The sequence below is a fragment of the Anser cygnoides genome, chromosome 13 (assembly GCF_040182565.1).
Source record: "Anser cygnoides isolate HZ-2024a breed goose chromosome 13, Taihu_goose_T2T_genome, whole genome shotgun sequence".
Taxonomy (NCBI): Eukaryota; Metazoa; Chordata; class Aves; order Anseriformes; family Anatidae; genus Anser; species Anser cygnoides.
In genome coordinates this window covers 21,240,405-21,260,049 of record NC_089885.1, presented here as the reverse complement: position 1 = coordinate 21,260,049, position 19,645 = coordinate 21,240,405, and the positions used below count along the sequence as shown (strand labels likewise).

Sequence of the window (19,645 nt, the reverse complement as noted above, 5' to 3'; positions counted from 1 at the left end):
GCAGCGATAGCTAATCCAACAGCAGGATTAACTTGAAAACCTCGGTTTATGGTGTTCAGTGCATTTGCTTCAGCTCCCGGGGCGCAGCTGGCAGCTTTGTAATCGACACAACGTGCACTGGGCTGGCAGGGTGGGAAAACAGGCTCAGGACTGCTAATCCCAAAGCAGATGTGTGGGGAGCAGTGAGACACACGTGCCACAGGCCTCCTTCCATGCAGGCAGAGACTGGGAACTATTTTCCATATCATGACACATCCAGCAATATGTTTCTCCCGGCAGTCCAAAGCCCGGTGCCTCTTCCAGGACAGCACGGGGCTGCTTTGTGTTTGCAAGATGTTTGCAGCAGAGCACACGCAGCGTTAGGAGCAGCACCCATCTGGCTCAGGACACGAGGCCAAACGCCCCAAGCTGCTGCAGTCCGGCTCTGCCCGGCACACGGGGACAGGGCTTAGCTGCAGGGGCCACCCAGGGGACAGGGATGGGGACAGCGAGCGGCTCCCTGCTGCGCTGCGCATCCTCCCGGTGCTGGCCAGGCAGAGGAGGGCTGGAGCCACAGAAAACCACCATAAATTATCTGCGGAATCAAGCATGTGTAACTCAACCCGCCAAAATTCAGCTTTGTAACATATGCTACTGAGTATCTTTGCTTTTCTTCTTTTTAAACTGCAAGTAACATGACAGATACGCTATGCGTTAACTGGCATCTGAGGAACCTGGCTCCAGATTCTGTTTAGTAACCATCGATGCCAGCAAATTCCTAAAGAAGGAGAGGTTTTCTAACTAAGTAAAAGTTTGCATCCAAAAGAAGAAAACTTACCAATATTAATCTCGTCATCTGTTAGGGTGTCTCCAATAAAGTCAAACTGAAAGGACTGCAAAGTCTGGGAGAATTTCTGCACTGCCGATGAGTAACCTGGAAAAGGACAGAGCAAAGAGTGTGTATTTTGCAGCAGTTACACGGAAGTCTTAAGAAATTTAGCCTGAATGTAAAAAACCTACAGTGAGGCAGTTAAAAAAAAATCCAGTCATCATGATCTTAAAGCACTTTAGAAAATGCTGCAGTGTTAATAACCAACGGAAGCTGTAGAGAGCATTCGTGTTTTGAGTGTCTCGGCGCTGCTGGAAATGCTCCGCACTTGGTGGCTGCAGCCAGCCGCACCAGCAGCTGACGGATCGCCCAGCGCCCTGCGCGGGCCGGCAGAGCCACCTCCCTGCGGGACAGCCGGCAGCCCAGGCGCAGCGCCCGCCGCCTCCTCGGGAGCGCTGAGCCCCAAACAGACCGAGCACCGTTCACGCACCAGCGTCTCGTCTGAGCACGGGTGCTGTCAGACAGGCTAATTAGTGCTCTAAGCAGTTGTTTCAATTAGAAAGGAGCAAAGTCTGTAGAGTCAGAAAATAACTGTGGGGAAAAAAGCAGGATTCAGAGGAAGTGCTCCTCTTCAGGGGAGTCAGACCCGAACAAACAGGCCCGGGGAGAAGACGGCGAGCCAGCTGACGGCAATAAGCTCCCGCTGTGCTCTGCCGAGCGTTTGCAGATGGCCCTCGGACCTGTTTCCGTCCCTCTGCTGAAGACACTTGCAGTCTTGAAGCACAGACACTTCCTGATGGTGGTTGGTAGCTCAGCCCAAATTATTTTTGGACTTTCCAGAGAAGTTTCTAGCCAAAAGGATCCTTTGTGTCTTTGCATCCTGTGTGGCTGCTTCGTAACTTTGTCAGTGGCTTCTTTGTTGTGAATCGGTCTGATTACATTGGCCGGGGAGCGTCCACAGGGACGGGGCAGCAATAACACGGAGCAGGCCCGCAGGGCACAACCACCTACCTCGGGCCAGCTGCGGAAGCCATGGACACCGTCTCACCACGGCGAGCAGCGAGCCCCTCTGCTGCCGGCGGAGCGCAGCCCCCAGCCCCAGCCCCAGCCCCAGCCCCAGCCCCAGCCCCAGCCCCTGCCCGGGGGGCAGGCAGCAACGGGGCACAGGGAGAGCACCATGGCCTGACCTGAGGCAGCCTGGTGCTGTTTGGGGAGGCAGAGCGTCCGCACGGGGTTACGGCTGCCTTGGGCTCTTGGCTTTCATGCCGTAAAACAGGCAAGGGAGCAAAGCCTGAGAAGGGACGTGCTCTGTAACAGGCCTTGGTAGCCTTTTACAGAATTAGAAAATGAAGTAAAAAGTGCGTGGCAGCATCAGGTCAATCACACCTTACTACACAGCTACAACCGGTTGCAGGGGGTAATTTAACACCTGAGATAAAAACAGAACGAGGCTGAACCTGCCTGACCTACAGCGAACAGGATGCGGACAATAAAGCAAAAGAATAATTTTAGACTTGTGTTTACATTGCTGCTTTCCCTAACTTGGACAGCAACTATAGGCACAGTCCCAGCCTGAATTCCTCTGAGGAGGTGCACCGGGGTCTAAGATTTCTGAAATTCAGGAAGTTGAAAATGTGGAAGATGCGAAGGAACAGATGTTAGCAGGCAGCTAGGTCACGGAGCATCCTCCTGTGCTAACGGGCCGCAGGTCCCTCCGCACAGGCCGCGGCTGTCCTTGCCACAGATGCTGGTCCTGACCAAAGCCATGCGGCAGGGGGAACGAAGCAGTTGCTGCTTTCTGCTGCCCAAAGGAGCTTCCCTGGGGGATACGAGACCTGCAGCACAACACAGCCCAGCGAGCCCCTCCTGCAGAGGGAGGACAGCTTCGCCGGTCCCAGAGCCGGGCTAACTCCCGTGAAGCAGACGGGATTTTACCTCACCCCACTGCTCCCGAGCCCAGCGCAGCCGACCTGAGAAGAAAGGGCGGCTTCATCCAGCCCGGCCCCAAGCCACGGGAGGAGCGGAGCCTAGGAGTGCACAGAATCCCCTCTTTCCCGTCAAAAGCCTTGTTCAGCAGTTTCCTCCCGAGGGTCAAAACTTTGCCCTTGAATGGGCAGATTCAAGCCTGAATGTAGCTATTTAGCAACCAGCTGCTGGGAGAGCCTGAGAGCGCGAGCGTAAATGGGTGAACTCTCGCACAGAATGATGTCATTAATTTGATGGAAAACCTCAGCAAATAATTCGCTTTCAGTCCCTGCAGCATTCACTGTATTCACACACTTGAGGCCGAGCCCGGAGGCTCCTATTCACTTCTTACTCAGGCAAATCTTTGTTCTTCCCCTGCAAACTGTCTTCTCCGCTGGAAGCTTTTAATTGCCTTCTGCCCAGCCTCTCATCACTCCCCACACCTTGCCCAAGTTCATTAGTGGCTGAATTCCAAATGGCCCCATTTACACGCCAAGCAGGTCCGTGAGCACAAGGCGTGCCGTGCCGCTCCACGGGTCCGGGCTCAGCACCCCGGGGCCGGCCAGGAACAGCTCCGCGCACCCCCGGGAGCCAGGAGAGCGGCTGCACACGCAAGTCACGCTCCTGGCAGCTTGGCCTGGGCTGAGGGGTGCACACGGCGTTTTTCCATGGTGTGTGTCAGCACAGCATCTAGTCCCGCTATCGGAGAAATTGTCCTTGGCTAGCTGTTGTCCTTTTCTCTCTTTTTTTTAATAGAAACTGGATAGGGCAATAGCAGAGAAGGATTTGAAAAAGCCAAAGGCAATATATTTTTCACCAGAAAAAAAAAAAAAAAGAAAAAGAACCAGTAGAACCGATTTAAGTTACATTTTCCTTTCAAAAAGTTGTCTGGCCTTTGCCAAGTTTCTGGCTGAAGCAAATCCAGGTGGACACGCTATAAACCACATCTCACATTAGCTTAGTGGCGAAAAAAGACTCGAGCCCCTTGCTGAGTCTGGCACCGCTCGGTTCCATCTGGGAGAAGGAACGTGCTGGGGTGAGCGCAGCGAGCGCACCAGGGCACGGGGCTGCGGGGCTGCTCCGGCACCAGCCTCCCCCCACGCCGGGGCGAGTCGGCATCGCCCGGGCCGTGCCCTGGGGACCGCAGCAGCACGGCCAGCTCCGGTCACTCCAGCACCTCCATCCTGGCCCCGAGGTGCAGCCACTGCCCACAGTCTGGCTCCCCAGGTGCTCGTCACAGTCCCTGAAAATCCGACAGAAATCCCCGCTCGGCAGGCCGGACGCCGGGGCTCTCTCTTGCAGCAGGAAGGGCAGCAGCTTGGTTTCGCCGCTCAGACCCGAACGCAGCGAAGTCGCTCCTTCCGCTGATGTTCAGTGCTGAGCGAGGCCTTGGCCGAGTGTCAGCATGTGGCCCGGCCCTCCTCCTGCAGGCGCTGAACCAGCCGGCCCCGGCAAGCGTCCCTGCGCCGCGCGGACACTCACGTGCTGCAGTCCCCCCGAGCCAGGATCTGACCCCGGCAGCAGCCGGGGCACTCACACACAGCCTTCGGCACCTTACAGCTGTGGCCCTGCGACAGCAAGGAGGTGTCAACGACAGAGTGCAGCGTCTCAGGAACCACCGGCCAGCTCAGCCCAGGTTTCCATTCCTCTTCCCTTTCTTTCTTTGGGATCTAGGGACAGCGGTACGTCCTCCTCGGAGAGCATCATTTATTCTACTTAATCAAACAACCTCAGTAATTTTCCACGCCTACAGAAAACTTCCCGAACTGAATAAAGCCCAGTCACTGCCCCAAACCACTCAGGATCCACATGGCAAAAGAACAAGGAGTGATGATGGATGTTGCTGCGTGCCCTGAGCCGTCCTGCCATCAGAGGAGAGCCGCCACCTTGGAAGGCTCTGTGCAAGGGCAGCGAATGTCACCACGGTGCTGGGGACGCTGCTCAGAGAGGGGCCAGGAAGCGGGAGGGGACGGTCCCTGACAGAGGGCGCAAGAAGCTGAGGGGCTGCCCCTGTGGGGACAGCCGTGGTGGCACCGTGAGCTCAGCGTGGTCAGAGGGGCAGGGAGGCAAGCGGCGTCCAGTGCTGGAAGACAAATTCTTTATAGGGGAACAATTATTCAAGATTTAGGGTTAGGAAAGAACTGAACTAGTTGGAAAGAGAAGCGGTGCTGCTAGCGTCTGGCATGGCTCTCAAAGATCGTTTAATGGAAACCAGATTCCTACTGACCCACGTTACTCGTCTTTGTACACGTACGGAGCCTTGGCTGAACACCGATTTCTGACAAATCCTATATATACACACAAAGACAGCGTCGGGTACTCTTATGGTATTAGGAGTGTTATTGTTCTGATGGAGATGCCTATTGGCAAATTGACATAGGGATGGTTCTGGCATCCTCCCCTGCTGCAGAAGCGCCTGCTGGCATCCCGAGCGCAGCAGGAACAGCGGACGCTCACGCATCAAGGGCTGGGCCCCTGCGGGACTTGCAGCACGAGCCTGTGCCCGTGGATCACACAAGGGCCCCCAGGCAGAGCATCTGTATTTTCCCCTCGTTTAGCAGAAACTTGGAGATTTTCCCCCTCTGATGCAAATACACGGCTGCCAAATGCACGGCCCCTGCCCACTCCCTGCTTTTCACGCCCAAAGCCCGGCGGCACGGAGGTGGCCCCACGGCCTGCAGGGCCCCAGCAGCGTGCCGAGAGCCGGACGGTCACGGGGGGATGATGCTCCTTCTGCAAGCCAGGAATGGCACGCAAAAAGCAGGCGCAGTCTCATTCCTGCCCAGCAGCAGGAACATTTGATGGCCTCACGTCAGTTTTGAGGACCCTGCCTGCTTGGTACGGCTTGTTTCCATGGAAACTCACCAAAATGAATTCAATCAAAAATCCATTAGGACTCTCTCCTTGCAGTGTTCAGTAAATGATGCCAGCCTTAGCAATCTGTGGTAACAATAATTTACTCTTCTAGTAAAAATAAAGTCCAATCCTTCCACACAGGACAGCACTAACCAAATGGCATCTGGCAAGAGGGAGAGAACAAGCGCCAGGTACAGCCCCGACACTTTCCAAGCTACAAGAATAAATTTCCATTACATTAGTGTATATATAAAGTCACCTCTATAGATTGCAGCTATTCAAGGATGCCCACACCCTGTTCAGCAAGGAACAAATGGGGTTTCTCATTTCAAACTTCTGCAGGATTATAATGGTCACCTGCTGCCGAGTGAAAGGCTTCCCCGAGTACATAAAAATAGAAATGCCACAGCCAACCCGCTGGGGACAGCTAGAGACCACCAGCACCTCTGTGCACGAGACAAAGAGGGCTGTGCTTGGCCTGCCTCATTTAATGCCCCAGAGACACAACGTGACCTTGGGTGTAACAGATGCAGAGAAAGCAGTGTGACTTTTAGAAATAAACACTGGAAAAAAACGATAAACACCCCACTGCACAGAAGAGAAGTTGCAGAGCACGCGCTCCAAATCTGTTGGGAGCAGACTGCCAGCACCCTCCGAGAGGTTTATCGATGCCCAAGCATCCCCTCGCTGAACCCTTCATTTCACCCCCTTCGTTTCACTTTCAGCATCTGGCAAACCAGGACCACCTTTATGTCACCCCAGGAAAAAGCTATTGGAGCACTGCTCCTGCTCCAGAAGGGCTCAGTGGCTGAAGCAGAGACAGGGTTCGGCAGCTCCTTTGCTAACCTAAGTCGGGCACGCAGCTGCCTAGCACCGCCCGAAGCTTACCTACATGCTGAAAGAAGGAAAACCCAAAGCGATTTTTGAGCTCTGGCAACACAAATAAACAGACCAAATGCATAAGGCGCTCTGTTTTTGCATTTTGCTTTCCTCTTTTCCAGATTGAAAACAAACAGCAAAACCAAATGCTTTGTTCTTTAAAAAAAATAAAACTCTGGAAATCCAGTTTTTCATGGAAATGTTACAAAACCCTGACGTACAGCAGCCGAGGACGCATGCACCTACATTTCTTCTCAAGCCTGGTCACTTCAGAACTTTTTCTAGCTCATCGTGGAGAGTTGTGCAACGGGATATGCAGAACATGAGAAATACCATTTTTTCTCCTGCATGAGAAAGGGAGGGTTGTAATCCCTGAGGGGAAAAGAATGTGTCCATTGTTAGCAACTCCCACTGAATAATTTTACAGGGAGTTGTATAAAAGAGAGTTCATCCATGTTACCATCCAAGAGATGAGGTTTTGCATACGTGTACCCGACCCCACCGTGTTCAGAGGATTCTCTGTGCTGGCAGGGAAGCTTCACCAGCCGACATACAAAGCGTTTGGCCAGGGTGCCAGATTCTGCTCTGAGCCGTTGTACTTACACGGTGTGTACAAACTCCACAAAGTCCCCAAACATTGTCCCACCAAAATACCTCAACTCTGAAATCAACGAAGCTACCCTGCCTGCACGCAGATGTGTCATTAAGAAAGTGAGTAATACGTCCTGACTCACAGAGCAGTCCGGAACAGTACTCTACAGCTGCTTGAGCACAAAAACATGTTGATTTTTTCAGAAGAGAAAAAAAAAATCTTCCGGTTAGCCTTGTAGGTAGTCCCAAATCCACACAAGCAACTTGCTAGAAAATAGCACTCCAGCTGTTCCATACACGAGACGCTCACCGCCAGGTAATTACACAATGGCCCATTATACAGTAGGCAGCGCTCCGCATTAACCCATGGCAAGTTGTCTGCAAATGCCTCAAAGGCTTTCTGGCCACCGTGGAGATTCAGAAATACTGACACGTTTTACAAAGGTCATTTTTCACACGCTGACTTGGGTTTTCCATTTGCCAGAAATAAATGGCTAGCCCGAGCTTCTAAAAATAACTTGCTACATTTAGCTGTGTTTTACGTTTCTCTTGCAAAGGATCTTACTGAATGCCTAATGCTTTCGTTATGTATTTATCATTTCTCTATTTAATTGGTGCGTTATTGACTGTCTCTCTTATAAACTGCCTTTTCACTGCTGTGGTTGATCTAGCGCAGACTCCAGGGAATAGAGCGGGGCTGCAGTTCAGGTACAAATACATTTTTCAGTAACTGTACCTACCTACTTGTACATACCTCTTCTTACCTTTTGTAGAGCCTTTTGCGTTACAAGCTGGGATTCGCCTTGTGTATCATTAACTAAACTTGCATACCACCCTGCTACCTTTGCCACCCTGGTTTGCTTCCTATCCATGCCGTAATTTTTTGTTCCCATAAATTCTGCTCCTTGCCCCCCTTCTGTTAAGTGCACAAACTTGCTTGACGGGCATGTTTATTTCCTTACCGTTTAGTTTAAAACAAACAAGCAAAACAAACACAAGCAAAAGACCAACACAGCAATTGTTCACATTAATCATATGTTTCTGCTGCTTGCCTTATCTCCTTTACTGACTGAGGGGAACCTGCTACACCATACCTGCTGCGCTTCAGAAAAGCTGGCAAGCTTCGTGACGCTAGATCAAAGATCACAGAAATTAAAAGCGCAGCAGCTTTCCTGGCTGCCACGACCGGGAGACTGCCAGCCTCCCGACCAGCCGCTTCCCTGCGACTGCAGAGGAGCTCACGAAGTGCGAGCGGGCTGGAGGAGCCTTCCAGTCCTTCCCTTGTCCTCCAGCTCTGAAGGGTGCAACGCAGCAGCTCAAGAAGTGAATAAACAGACAAAAAAAAGAACAAAAAACAAAAAGCAAGCATGCAAGGCTTGCCACCGCTGCAGCAGGACGGCCTCTGGAGGATGCTGTCCAAGAGGAAAGGGACAGCCGTGAACAAGGTCCTGTGCAGAGGCAGATGGGCGTGCGGGGCTGCTCAGCTCACCCACAGCACGCCCCGTGCTCTGTCCCGCAGCCCGGGGGAAGCGCCTGCCAAAGCATCAGTACCATTTCCTCCAACTCCCCCTGGTCCCTCTAAAGCCCAAACCGGCACAGGTCCTCCTCTTCTGGAGAGCGTTTCTCCCTGTTCCCTGGGATGGAGGAGGCTCGAGCACAGACTCAGGGGTCCTGCATTACCGACTGTGCCACCCCTGGGAGACAGCAAGAAGAAGGCAGAGAGCTTTAGTTTCATTTCCCACTCAGCACTGACTACGAGTCCCACCTCTAGGAAGGTGCCAGCCTGGGGGAAGCTGACTGCCCGCCTGCCCCCACCGGGAAGGCCGGTGGCTGCTCTGCTGGGTCTGCCGCGGGACCGTGCACCCCTCCACCTAGCTCAGGGCTGTCAGCTGCAAACACAAGAGGAAAAGAAGGCATAGCTTGAAACAAAAGTTTTGGGGCTCTTCAGTCTGTTTTGGAGAAAACGGCAAGTGAGGGATGCAGGTAACATTGACGTGAAGACGAGCAAGGAACAAAGCCACATATTAAAGCAAAGACACAGAGCAGACCATACTCCCACACAGACACCCACTGGCTGAGGAAGAGCTGGCCTGCCTTCCTGCAGAGCAGCACCCGAGGCCACTTTTTTTTGTTTTTATAATGGACAGAATCGGGTTTATTTTTTATGATTTTGCTTCTGCCATTTCAGTACAGCCACGATCTCCCTGCGAAGCGCAGGGCATTCACTCAGCGCAGCCAGCTCGTGCCGGGCCAGGCAGGGACGCAGGCGCTGGTACCCGCCTGCTCTCCCCGCAAAGAGCGGCACTACAGCATCGCCGCTGCTGCTGGCAAAACCACTTCCAGTGCTGTTGGCTCCAGTCAAAACTTAATGCTCCTCATCACGAGCAGGAGGCAGAACTAGACTCTGAACGCTCGACTCCTGAAAGAACAATTTTTCACCGCTGGCATTTTTCTGGCCTTTCAGACCCATCCAGCAGTTCTGCAAAGCTGGAGTAGTTCCCTCAGCAAAACTGGAAAAAGACATGAGGGAGATGGGGCAGAGCACATGACTAACTGAGATGGGAGTTACAAAGACGAGCAGCCTTAGAAATCAACAGAAATGTTGAAATACGCATTAAGAAATAATGCAGCTATAACTTATCTCAATCCTTTATGTCAAGACGTTCATCCAGTATATCATAGGGGAAATAACCAAGTTTTCTTCATTAATTTTAACTCCAGGTTTACACAAAAGTTGCATTCAGAAAAAGATCCTACCGCCCCAGAAGATCAAAGTAGCTGGCAAACATCCCTCTGCTGGGAGCGCAGTTGCAGTCAGCCCACCTCATTCATTATTTCATCCCAGACTCACACGGCATGGATCCCTTAGATCGCAACTGAGCTCCAGGCAGAGCCTGAACCCTCAGGAAATTCGTAGCTTTTGTATTTCACTTCAGCTACCGTGATGGAAAGGAAAATACATTTCGTGAAGACCACAGTGGATCAAAGGACCGTGGCCACATTTCCTCCCCAGGGGAGTCTTCTCACTAGACCTGCGAAAATTGCAGACTACCCGGTGTCTCATCAAACCATCGCCAGAATGGGAAATTATGCAGCACCTCCCTGGAATTTATTAAACTGGAGCAAATGAAGGAGAGCCTCTTGAGAGCCCAGACACGAGAGGAATGCTGCCCAGCTCCTGCTCTGCAGGCACAAACGCTGGAGATGAAGGTGGGGCGGGTGTTTTTGTACTAAGGCAATCGGTAAATCCCAAGCACGCTCTGGGAGGGCTCCGCAGGCGGCTGCTGTGTACCTACCGACACCCGCGTTTATCTCGATACCACATGAGGCCAGCCTCCTTTCCTGACGGTCCTCCCCAGCCCCGGGGACAGGCCCGAAGGACGCTGAGTGAAGAGCACCAGCTTTCGGCAGGGCGGCTCTGGCACAGGCGGCAGCTGGGGGCGTGCTCCAGGAGCCGCGGCTCCCGGCCGCACAAGCAGCACGAAGGCTGGGAAAACAAACATGAAAACAACAGACACTTATCCGGGCCTGAGCACTTGCAGTCCCCACAGAGAGATCTTGTGATCGGCAAAGCCATCGGAGGCTTCCCTCCAGCAGCCCACCTCCCGGAGAGGCGAGGCGAGGCGAGGCGAGCCGACCCACGCGCTTTCTGGGATCGCCTCAGCAAGGGAGCGGAGCAGGCGGCTCAGCCCTCGCGCGATGATTTCAGAGTTTCCCTGGGATAACAGCGCCGAGGGCCGGGCAGGAGGCCACAGGAGTCACGAGGGGGATCGCACGGCCGCCGAGGAGCGGTGCGGTGCCGCTCAGCACCCGGCCGCGGCACTGTGTTCGCCCTCGCGCGTGGCTGCTCCCTGCCCCGCGGCCCACACACGGGCAGGGGCCCGCGCACCCCAGCCCCACGCCGCCCTCCTTGTGCTGCCGTGAGGAGAGAGGGGCCGGCCCCGAGCAGCACCAGCGGGGCACGTATGAGAACCACCCCCTGCTCCGAAGGCAGCCACGGGACCGAAGGCTGCACGGAGGGTCTCCAGCCCCCTCACGGCGGCACAAATTCCCCGTCTGCCCGCAGTCCCCCCAGGGAGGCCGGCAGCCTCGCTCCCCTCGCCACCGCTGGGCGCCTCCTCGGAGGGGACCCCGGGTCCTGTGCCTCTGCCGCTGCGGGACAGACGGGGCCCGTGCACCCAGCAGGTCCCCGGCCTGCACGTGATAGCAAAAAGCAGGTCGTGTTCGTTGTCCTTTGTTTTCACAGCTGCAAGTTCAGTAGGATTAATGAAATTACTCTTGTTTTTAAAATATCTGGCCTCAGCACTTCATAATCAGTCTTGGCTGGAGGAACAGAAACCGGATAAAAAAAGGAGGGGGAAACAGACTGCAGAGAGCAACTCGGTGGCTGGTTGGAGTTCTGTGTTCTACGTATATTTAGAAATGTTATCTCAGACTATTCAACTGCTCTTATCATCATTCAAACAACACATGAATGTGACTGTGTTTACCTGAACGGAGAGCTAAGTGACAAAAAAGGATGCCAGCTGCAAAGGAACTTTTTGAATATGTCCAAGAGACGAAGATCCAGCAGTAGCTGGAGGATCACATCTCCCAGAGGAGATCCTGACACCAATTAGCAGTCTACGACTCAAAACAAACCAACAGAAAAGTTCAACATCACCAACACAAAACCGAGAAGTTTCCGCAAGCATTTTCCTCATAATTATCAGGCACTAACGTAATAGTTTTACACTGTTTGAAACATTCGTTTAACATTTAGTATGAAAAATAATTGCTGCCTGCTGAATTTCACCAGCAGTTTCAAAGGAGCTTTCATTCTGGAGCGTTCAATACCTGTAAAGTAGAGCTATTTGCTCACAGCAAAAAAGTTTGCCATTTCTTTTCCGTGAACACCACGGTTCTTCAAACTGCACAGAGACTTTGTAATTCCCAAAACATCGCTGAGCAGTGGCGGTCCCAGTGACAGGGCCCTGCTCCTGCGCCCAGACACCCACGGCAGGGGTGGCAGCGGCGCTGCTTTGTGCAGCCAGCACAGAGCTCCTGCCGAACCCCAGCCTGGACGCACGCCGGGGCACCACGGCTCGGAGCTCCGCGCTCCTGCCAGGCTGGGCACAGCACGGCACAGCACCAGCGGAGCAGCGCTGCCAAGCCCAGCACCACACCGGACCCAGCGCCACGCCGCAGTGGTGCAGGAGCCACCCACGGGACGCCTGCGGGTGAATGGGGAGGCCACATCTGTAGTTACCAACATGCTACCAACAGAATTAATAACTGAAATATTCAAAAAATTTCTCAAGAAAAAAGCCAGAAAAGCTGAGTCTTCATACGGTGACTCAAGAGGAAACTCTTTAGTCAGCAGCAGCGCTGCTGCGAGCCCATGGACTTTGAGGCACGTTACAAAACATGGATAACACCCACATCCTTCCAGGGAAGAAGCCAAGAAAGGCAACAGAAGATGGATGAAAAGCTGCATGCATGTCTCGTGCAGCGGAAGAAAAAATACAGAAACACATCAAAACCCTTCAATTTCGTGATCTTGCCTGTCGTGACGATGCAGGCAGCCGAGCTCTCACAAGACAGCCGTGCGCCCCGATGCGATTCCCGTGCGGGCAGACAGCTCCGCGCCCGCCGGCTGCGCTCCCTGCCACCATGGGCACTGCTTCTCCGCAGGGCCATGGCCGTCTGTGGCACCGCGCTGGGAAGCGGCTCAGGGCGCGGACCCAGGCTGGAAAATGCCCCCACGAAACAATGCACGTTGGTTTGTTGTAAGCTGGCCGAGTGCTGCACCGCAGCACGCTCCAGCAGCACCTGGGTGGGCACGGAGAAGGGGCTGGCACCTGCTGCAGCGGGGCAGGCAGGAAGCGGCTTCAGACAAAAGCCCTGCCCGGCGCCTCCCATCTCCAAACCCTGCCCTGAGCACCCCTCGCGCAGGCCACCAGGACGTGACCGGGATCCAGCCCTTGCCGGGGGCAGGAGCCGACACGAAGCCGTCCTGCCGCCGGGCACAGCAGCGGCCAGCGGCTCCAGCCACGCGGCCAGGCAGGGCAGCGCCGGCACGCGGGGCAGCGAGCTGCATCCAGCCAGGAGCGACATCCAACAAACGCACAGCAGTGAGCCCCGGAGCAAGGGGAAGATATGCCTCGCAACTGGAGCGCGCAGATACTGTGCAGGCTCCTTTTCCTTCCTGCCTGCATCTGAAGATTAGGTTTTGGGGGGTGACTCGCTTTGTTTTGTTTGTTTGTTTTTCAGTTTCTGGTTAAGGCACATCTGTTTTAGCTTTGTGCCACCTTGGGACCTTCAGTTCTGTGCACAGTGCCGAACGCCCAGGAAAATGAGCGTCTTCACCGCCCGCTGGGCTGCAGGGAGACTCCCCTCTTCCACCTGTCCCAAGCATGCTCCACGGGAGTGGAAAAGCTCAACGGGGAGAACTGTCAGTGGCACGTGAGCTCAAGTCTGCTGTGTTGACATAAAGACACAGAAAGTATTTTGCAAGTTGAGCACTGCTCCAGAAGTGCTCTAGGGCGTGGGGATTTTGAGTTCTCACTCCCAGAAACACAGAGATAGGCACCCAGAAAAAAATGCCATGTGATTTTTCAGAGAAAGGAATCACGTTTGTTGGGTATCTTTACGCACATCCAATTCTGTCGGTAACCCCAAAGCCAAAGCACTTCCATCACCACTTCTGTAAATGGCGTGGTTTGATACCACTACCGCAGGACGCTGTGGTCTCTCCCACACGCAGCCATGCAGTTACTCTGCGGGCTCTGCGCCTCCCAGGGTCTGTGTGCGTGCCGCCAGGCGCTCCTGCTGCCACCCTGCACCCAGACAGCACAAACCGCCAGCCCCGCGGCGCAGCCATGCTCAGGAGCACGTGGATCTCTTCAAAGCCGTAAGACTTGCATTGTATTACTGCACGCTTCTCCTTGGAGAGGAGAAACATGCAGGAAATCAACGGTTCTTGGCGAAATTAGCACGTCCTTGACACCCTGAATTTGAAGATGTATGTGGTTTAAGTCTAGGAGGTGTCTAGGTCTATACAACATGTCCCCTAAACGATCTGTTGCTTTTAAGTTGGTCTGCTGTCTTTTCAGACAATGAGAGCTGAGAAATTAGGAGAAAAAAATTAAAGATATCTACAGTAACTACACATGATTCTGAAAACCCTCCTGTAAGGACCAGGACAAGTGTCGGAAAGCAGTGGCTACGATAACCCAGCAAGGAAGGAAGGAATTTTCTGCACGTGTCAGCGAGCATCTGACCAGCCGTAGCTGGAGGAAACCCACAGCAAGGACGGAGAAGACAAGTAAGGAGCGGAGAAACGCAGGCAGACGTTATTGCTACAGGAGAGTGATGTATTTTCCAGCAAGTCATTTTTCCCCCACTAAAGTCCAGAAACGGCTTAACACTAACTGCTGTACTGTAGTCCGCTCCAGGAAAAAGGGGGAAGGTGTCCTTTCAGCTGGGGGCTTCCCACGGCAGCTCTCTTCAGGAGACTTAGTGACAGCTCAGAGGGACAGCCGGCAGACTGGGGCCTCTCTTTATTCTCTGTGAAGCTTTCTCAGACTCCCTCAATTTCCAAGGCCAGCAGCGAGGCAGAGGGTCTGGACAGCCCGCTGAACCCACCCAGCCCCAGTTTGGGCAGCTGCAGACAGGCGCCCTGCAGCGCTCACAGCCAAAGAAGATCTCAGGAAGCAGCAAGTAAGCTGTGTGTGTTCTTCCCGATAACGCGCCCCTAAGCTGTTGCTTCCCTGCTTTGGGAGCCTGGTCTGATCCTGCACCCGTTCCAGGTGCTGACTGCTGCTCGAGGCCCATGGAAGTGCAAGGAGACAAGCGGAGGAGAGAGGAGAACAGAGCGGTTTTTAACAAGCTGGATGGGTTCGGTGGCAGCTGTACCGCGATCCTGGACGCAGGAGCAGTCTCCCCGCTCTTGCCTGACCGGTGGCATCGGAGGCTGTTTACACACGTCCTGGCTGGGCTCCGGGCTCCCCCGAGCACACTGGGCAGCCCGACGAGCGGCTTTCCGCGAGACAGAAGGGCTCTGTGCACCCACACGGACGGTTTCTGTGCACATCTTCGTTAACGTGCCATATGCTGGCTCACAACTAAGCTGTCTTTGTGCAACAGGAGAGTTTTAAATGCGAGCTCCTCGATGCCCAGCTCTGTGGAGCGCAGAGCTAATGTTTGCCCGGAGAGCTCCCGCGTTTCGTGCAGCAGCAGACGAGGGGCACGCGTGGGACAGAGCTCCTTCTTCTTCCTCCCTTTTCCAGAGAGCTTTGGCTTTGTTCGCACACGGGCAAAACCCAGCATCTGGATCTAAAGCACTGTACCAACAGCCAGAAACCTTATCGCTACGGATTCAAGCCTTTGTCTACAGACTGTGCATGAAATAGCACATGGGTTTTCTGCAAGAATCCGACAGACCGCCGCAGGGCTGCTTTAATCTCATTAAAATATTACATTTCCTTGACACGCTGCTTTCTGCACTCCAAAGCACTGAATCCTCAAGCACCGTCCCTGACGGCAGCACCATAATGTGTCGAGAGCAGCGCTGGCGGCTGCAGAGCCCCGCGCCGAGCGGCGACCCTGCCCGCACAGCCCTGCGGCGGCTGCCAGGGGAAGCGGACGAAGGCAGGGCCTTCCCCGCGAGTAACCCACCCTCTGCAGAGAAAAGCCCACCCAGTCTCTTCTGCTACTGACGCCTGCGTGCTCTGCAGGCACGGACACCTCTGCACATTCGTTCGTAGCGCTGCCCTTCCAGGATAAAAGCTTACGCTGCCTGGAGAAGCTGATTAACCGGCATGCAAATTCCCAAGCAATCTGCACAACTTTACGCCACACAGAAACAGAGTTCAAAAGCACTTATGCAACATAGGCATGAGAACTCAAAGCTCTTCCAGCTTCAAAAGCTAGCTTAAACCACTGTAGCACTCACACATTAGTAAAAACAGCCTCTACCTGATATTTATCGAGCTCCATTTGATAGATAATTGCAGGAGAGGATCAAAGACCGGGGGAAAGTAGATGTTTTTGCACAGATAAGCACACACAGCAGAATGCAGGAAAAAGAAGAGATCCCCCCCCAAATAAAAGAGCGTATTGAGCCACAGAAAGAAAATGACATAAATAACCCATTCTTACGACGACTACGATGCTGCCTAGTCACCTGCATCCTAGCACACTCGTTTGCTGCCTCAAGCACGCAGGCTGCTTGCTGATTTTCAAGAAACCGTAAGATTTCAGAAGGACCAGACACGATTTGTCAGGTGGGTAGTAGCGACTGCCAGTCCAGGGCAGACAGGCGCACGGTGCCGTACAACAGGCAGCCTCAACACCTTTCTTTGCCTTTTAAGCCTGGAAGAAAAGCGACTGCACTTTGAGCCTGCCACGTCAGCCCTCCCTCAAGAGAGGTGAGCGCAGGCACCGCGCACCTGAGCTTTGCTCCCTTCCGACCTGCCCCGTACCTCGCGCCGGGGCTCAGCGCGGCCCCGGCACTTCCCGGGGGCTGAGGCAGCCCCAGCCCCACGGCAGCCCCGGCAGGGCCGCGGTCGAGGCCCACCTCCGGCGGCAGCAGGGCAACATATAGGAGTAACGCGGTCACTTGGCTCTTCCAGCGACTCTGAGCGCTTTTGGCACGAAAAGGAAGGGATACGGCCAACTTTGCAACAAAAACCACTCCTATTTCTGTCTTGAAGTAACCTTTTCATTTGCTATCTTTGACTTCTAAGCCCAAGCTTAATACAAGTGAACAATATTTATCTTTGCTTTAGTCAGTTCTGTTTCTCACTTGGCACAATCTTCCACTCAGTCACCTCACGGTGCCCTACGCGCAGTCAGCCGCGGGTTTTTCAGTCGAGAACAAAGCCCTTACAAGGGAGGCAACGCGCAGGAGCACGCATCGGGACGCGGGCAGCCGCATGGCGCTCAGGAGAGCCGCGTGCTGTTCTGGTTATTTCGGCAGGTAACACATCAGACCTGGCTGGGAAAACCACCACCCGACTTCTCTGAATCCCTCGAGAGGCTGGAGGAGCTCAGCGAGCACAGCGCTCGCACAGATGTCAGCCCGCGCCGTGCTCCCAGCGAAGCGCTGCAGCACCGGCCGCTCGCGGAGCCGCGCGGGGCCACCGGCCGCCTCGGCGCTGCCCGCACAGGCAGGGTGGCACGAGGGACACCGCGAGGGACACCGCGAGGGACACCGCGAGGGACACCGCGAGGGACACCGCGAGCACCGCTGCTGGCCGGCACAGGGCTGCCCTCCTCCAAGGGCACCGCATGCATTCTCAAGCCTGTTCTTAAACAAGTCCTGCAAGTACTTGAAGGACTTGTTTAAGAATTTGCGCTCGAGGTCACCTATTAATCAGCTACAAATACAGTACCAGTGAATCGACCTACCGGCAAACGTGCTACAAAAAAAAAGTCAGAGGCCCTCCAAGTATCTTCAAATGGAAGTCACTGAAATAGCGCTTATCAGAGAGGTGCTGGGGGCCTGGCTTGTGCCGCTTGCGTTGAAGTGCCACCAAGTAGGGTAGCTTTTGTTTCGGTTTGTTTGCTTTCTGCGTTAGCCTCTAGAGATTCTGCTAGAACGCTCCTGCCCAGCCGGTAGGTTGCCGCTAGGTTTTCTTGCCCAACAGGTAGCTTGAGACAGCTCTAACTTTCAAAACCAACAGGTTTTTGAGCCTAAACGTGGACTGTTCCCAGCAGATCACGCAGAGGCGCAGCAGGCCCTTTCCCCACCGTGGGGAACCGCACTTTTCTTGGTACGCCGCGCGGACGCTGCCGCGCTCGGGTAATTCACAGAATCACCGAGGTTGGAAGAGACCTCCAAGATCTCCGAGTCCAACCTCTGACCTAACGCTAACGAGTCCTCAAATTCACGAGGACGCGCGTGCTGGCGCCCAGGCAGACTGCATCGCGCCCGGGCCTCTTGGTCTGCGGCTCCCACCACGGCGTCCGGCAGGACAGCCTGCCAGCCAGGGGCAGCAGGAGCTCGGCACTTCCACGAGTCTGCGCGCAAAGCAGGGGATTGAGCTGCTTTAAATCTTGTTCCACCGTATTCGCTAATCAGACCAACCAGACAACATGAACCTTGCAGGTCCCCTGAGCTCTGTACTCCGGTCGGTGAACCAATGCCCTGATCAGTCTGGCCAGGGGTTTCAGCGACAGCGTGCCTCGCCCAGGGAAACGCGCAACGCGAAGGTCACTGCCTCTGGATCGGCATCGTCTGCGGCTCGGTTTTAGCAGCCTGAGACCCTCGCACATCGCTCCGCCTCCCTCGCAAGTTCTCTCCCAAACTTTACTTCAACCCCACCCTAACAGCCACTTTATTTTTAAAATGTTAATGGCGACTGTCGACTACAGACAAGCGAAAACCTGTTGTGTTCTCCTGTAAATACTAATTCTGAGTCCGTGGTGACTGCTAATGAGCTCCGGGACAAAAACCTCACAACTCTGAGTCTTCAGGTAACAGGTCTAATGAGAGCAATCACCCTAATGAACGCTTTACCCTTAACGAAGAACTCTCTCTCTCTCTCCTGGTAGGGCTGCCATTACCTTTGCCTCCCTGCTGCTGAGGGACACATCCCACAGCTCCACCAAGGAGCAGGGCTGAATCACCCCTCACCGGGAAGTGGGACTTAATGAACCTAGGGTGCTTAGGCAACGAGACAGCTCCTGGCCCCAGAGTCCTAACTACAGCCCTATGCGGACAGGATTCGGAGGGGAAGACACCAGTATTTTTGCAAGCCCCCAGCTACCACGGATGAGGTGGGAGCCACAGGGGTCGGCCGAGCCCACCGGTGGGTGGGCAGCACCCTGGCACCCTCCCAGCCTGTCCCCAGCGGGCTGGAGCGCTTCCTGCGCCTGCTTGCTCAGCTTCAGCCTGAAAGACAAAACAAGAACACGCCCACATCATTGCAGGCAAGAAATTTCAGGTTTCCTGAGTTCTGGGGGGTAAACCGTGCCATCTGGTGAACGCGGCTTCTTCCCACTTCTTCCCTTCCTCCCTCGCCAGCCAGTTTGGTGGGAAGGGTCTGCTGAGCCAGCAAAATCCCAGCGCGGCGGGTACCCAGCGAGCTCGCACGAGGGCTTATAAACATTAAAAAGGGAAACTGTTTTGACCAAAGCAATTAGGAAAGAGCAACATATTTACATTAACAAAGAGGCTATTTGAAATCCTTTTTATTTTTTTTATTTTTTCCCCCTGGACCAAGCAGAGATTTGGGGATTTCTTTTGCAGAAGATCAGCATCTTGCAGCCCAGCAGCGTCTGCTGTTTCAGTCACACTAGCTTTTGTCATCGCTGTTTTCCAGATGGGGAAACACAGGCTATTCCAGTCATGGCCTTGATAACAAGGAAGCTCTTAACAAAAGGGCAGCATCTAAACCTATTAGTACCAACTAGAAATCAACGAGCTGATGAGAAAAGCAGCATATGAGCAGACCTTGCACTGCTGATATTTTTTTTTGTCTTCACTTGGTCCGATGCAAGCACAGCACTTATAGATCTTGCGCTATCATTTCTGCCCATGTTTTAACACACTTCCAAACA

The 19,645-nt window shown here is 54.1% G+C and overlaps 1 protein-coding gene across 4 annotated transcripts in view; it reads right to left on the bottom strand.

Moving 5' to 3' along the window:
* The window catches only part of OPHN1 (oligophrenin 1), a 62,617-nt gene that overhangs the window by 41,931 nt on the left and 1,041 nt on the right, over window positions 1-19,645 (bottom strand). For all 4 annotated transcript variants that reach the window (XR_010834862.1, XM_067005232.1, XM_067005230.1 and 1 more), the window contains exon 2: window positions 818-913. Coding sequence is in view for 3 of the 4 variants with exons in the window: in XM_067005232.1 (XP_066861333.1) it covers window positions 818-913 (96 nt within the window). In the remaining variant the exon portion in view is untranslated. The remainder of the gene's footprint in view (window positions 1-817; window positions 914-19,645) is intronic.